This window comes from Protobothrops mucrosquamatus, unplaced genomic scaffold (assembly GCF_001527695.2).
Source record: "Protobothrops mucrosquamatus isolate PMUCROS unplaced genomic scaffold, P.Mucros_1.0 scaffold2100, whole genome shotgun sequence".
Lineage (NCBI taxonomy): Eukaryota > Metazoa > Chordata > Lepidosauria > Squamata > Viperidae > Protobothrops > Protobothrops mucrosquamatus.
In genome coordinates this window covers 173,906-176,640 of record NW_015388202.1, presented here as the reverse complement: position 1 = coordinate 176,640, position 2,735 = coordinate 173,906, and the positions used below count along the sequence as shown (strand labels likewise).

General features: G+C 47.1%; 1 protein-coding gene across 1 annotated transcript in view; it reads left to right on the top strand.

Annotated features, from left to right (window-relative positions):
* Positions 1-686: 686 nt before the first annotated feature.
* The window catches only part of LOC107294802 (solute carrier family 22 member 17-like), a gene marked incomplete at its 5' end in the record, with an annotated part of 9,407 nt that continues 7,358 nt past the window's right edge, over positions 687-2,735 (top strand). Inside the window, 3 exons of the mRNA XM_015824064.1 lie at positions 687-790; positions 1,794-1,948; positions 2,067-2,232. Of these exons, the coding sequence (XP_015679550.1) occupies positions 687-790; positions 1,794-1,948; positions 2,067-2,232 (425 nt within the window). The remainder of the gene's footprint in view (positions 791-1,793; positions 1,949-2,066; positions 2,233-2,735) is intronic.

Here is a 2,735-nt window from a genome sequence, read left to right as displayed (position 1 = left end):
GAAGTCCACGAGTCATAAAAGAGCCGAGGTTGCCTACCCCTGGACTAGAAAGCTGAAATTTGATTGCTGAATGTGGCAAAACAGAGAGATAGAGGATGAAAATAAAGAAATACAGGAGAATAATGGAATGCTTAGTGAATATAGATGGTCCTCAACATATGACCAGTGAGACGGTTGTTCAGGGAGTTTTGCCCCATTTTACGACGTTTCTTGCCATGAAAGTCAGGATCAAAATTCAGACGCTTGGCAAGTGACTCCTATTTATGACGGTCGCAGTGTCCCAGGCTCACATGATTCCCCTTTTGTGACCTGACAAGCAAAAGTCAATGGGGGGGAAGCCAGATTCGCTTAACGACCGTGTCACTAAACAACTGCAAGGATTCACTTTGAGAAAGGACGTCAAATGGGGCAAAACTCGCTTCACAGATGCCTCGCTTAGCAACTGAAACTTTGGGGCTCCGTTGTTGTAAGTCGAGGACGGCCTGCTCTACGGTGGTTGTAAGCGCGAGGACCAATTTTTCAGCACCGTCGTAACCTCAAACAGGTCATTAAGTGAGGACCATCTGTAGTTTGAAAAGATGCAGCCGGATTCCTTCCAATTTCAGGTTTAAATTAGGCACTCGTTTATCCTGAAGCATAATTTGATTTTTTTTAAAATTTCTTATTCCTTTTTTTTTTTTCCTCAGTGGAACCTGGATCGTTCTGGAAGTTGGGTCATCCCTCTGGAGCAGATCTGTTTCCTCCTGGGCTTCGCGGCAGGAGCCGTTTTCCTGGGTCACCTGGCCGACAGGTAAGTTGGAAGTTTTGGGATGGGAGTTTTTTAGTTTGTAAACTAAATTGGATTACCCTATTTATCGTTTTAATGTTTCTTTTAATTGGTTTTTTTAACGACTGTAAGCCACCCAGAGGGACCTTCAGATTGGTGGCATATAAATTTAATAAATAATAATAAAGTAGAGTAGAGTAGAGTAGAATAAAATAAAATAGAATAGAATAGAATAGAATAATATTAATAGAATAGAATAGATATGGAATGGAATGAATAGAGTAGAGTAGAGTAAAATAGAATAGAATAGAATAGAATAGAATAGAATAGAATAGAATAGAATAGAATAGAATAGAATAGAATAGAATATATGGGATGGAATGATAGTAGAACGGATAGGAATACAATAGAACAGAATGAAACAGAACAGAATAGAATAGAAAGGGACCTTGGAGGTCTTCTAGTCCAGCCCCCTGTTCAAGCAGCCATTCTATGTTTTGGTCTCCAGGGCTTGGATCATCTTAGTTGCTCTTCTCTGAATTTTTTACAAACTCTCAACATCTTTTTCATGATATGGTGACCAGGTCCTCGACTTAACAACAGTTCGTTTAGTGACCGTTCAAAGTTACAGCGGCACTCGAGAACATGACTCACGGCCGTTTTTCGACACTTAACGACCATTGCAGCATCCCCGTGGTCACGTGATCAAAACTTGGGTGCTTGGCAACGGACTCGTATTTACGGCGGGGGTCCCGGGATCCCCTTTTTGCGACCTTCTGACAAGCAAAGTGAAAGAGGGACGCCAGAATCACTTAACAACCATGTCACTAAACAACTGTCATGATTCACTTAACAACTATAACAAGACAGGTCGTAAAGTGGGGCAAAACCACGTGAATCAGCAATTTGCCTCACAACCGTGGCGAGAGAGAAAACCGGGCGCGTCTCACTTAATGACTGTCTTGTTTATTGCGGTAGTAGGTTGAGGACCGACTTGTAATCTCTCCATTTCTGTTGCTCCTTGCAGTGTAGGACGGCGGAGTACCTTCCTCCTGTCTCTGATTCTCGGCTGTCCAGCAGGCATCCTGGCAGCCTTCGCGGCCTCCCCCTCCATCTTCATACTGGGCCGGTGCCTCTGGGCTACCATGTTGGGAGCTTTACAACTTGCCCTCTACATCACCCGTAAGTATCACGGTGTTCCTAATTTACGAAATGCAGTGATTCCCTTAACAAACGTGGCTGTATGCAGGACGTCCTGTATTCCACTTCTGTTACCCTGCCTGGTTTCTCTCTTTCCTAGGTTTGGAGTTGTGTCGTCCTTCACAACGGCTCCCGGTGGCCATGGCGGGAGACCTCGTCCAGGTGGGAGGACAATTCCTTCTGCTGGGACTGGCGTGGACCTGCGGCAGTTGGCGGGTGCTACAAGGCGTGATCTCAGCCGGAATGGGGGTCTGCCTACTCTATGGGTAAGTTGATTTGCCTTTCTCCACACTGGGCCAAGCCGTGTTGAGGAAGGGGTGCCAGAACCATTCAAACAGGGGTCCCCAACCTGTGGGCTGTGGCCCATTATTGGTCCATGGCCTATTCACAACCGAGCCGTGTGAGTGGCTGGCTGGTGGGCGCACATGCTGGTGCTCCAGGCTTCGCTTGTGCGAGCGACACTGGTGCTTTTGGACCTACTTGTGCAAGCATTAGTGCTTCCGGCCTCACTTGTGCGAGTGTCGTTGGGGCTTTGGGCCTCACTTGTGCGAGCATCCTTAGTGCTTCGGGCCTCACTTGTGCGAGCATCATTGGTGCTTTGGGCCTCACTTTGAGTATCGTTGGGGCTTCGGGCCTCACTTGTGCAAGCATCCTTAGTGCTTCGGGCCTCACTTGTGGAAGCATCATTGGTGCTTCGGGCCTCACTTGTGTGAGTATCGTTGGGGCTTCGGGCCTCACTTGTGCAAGCATCCTTAGTGCTTCGGGCCTC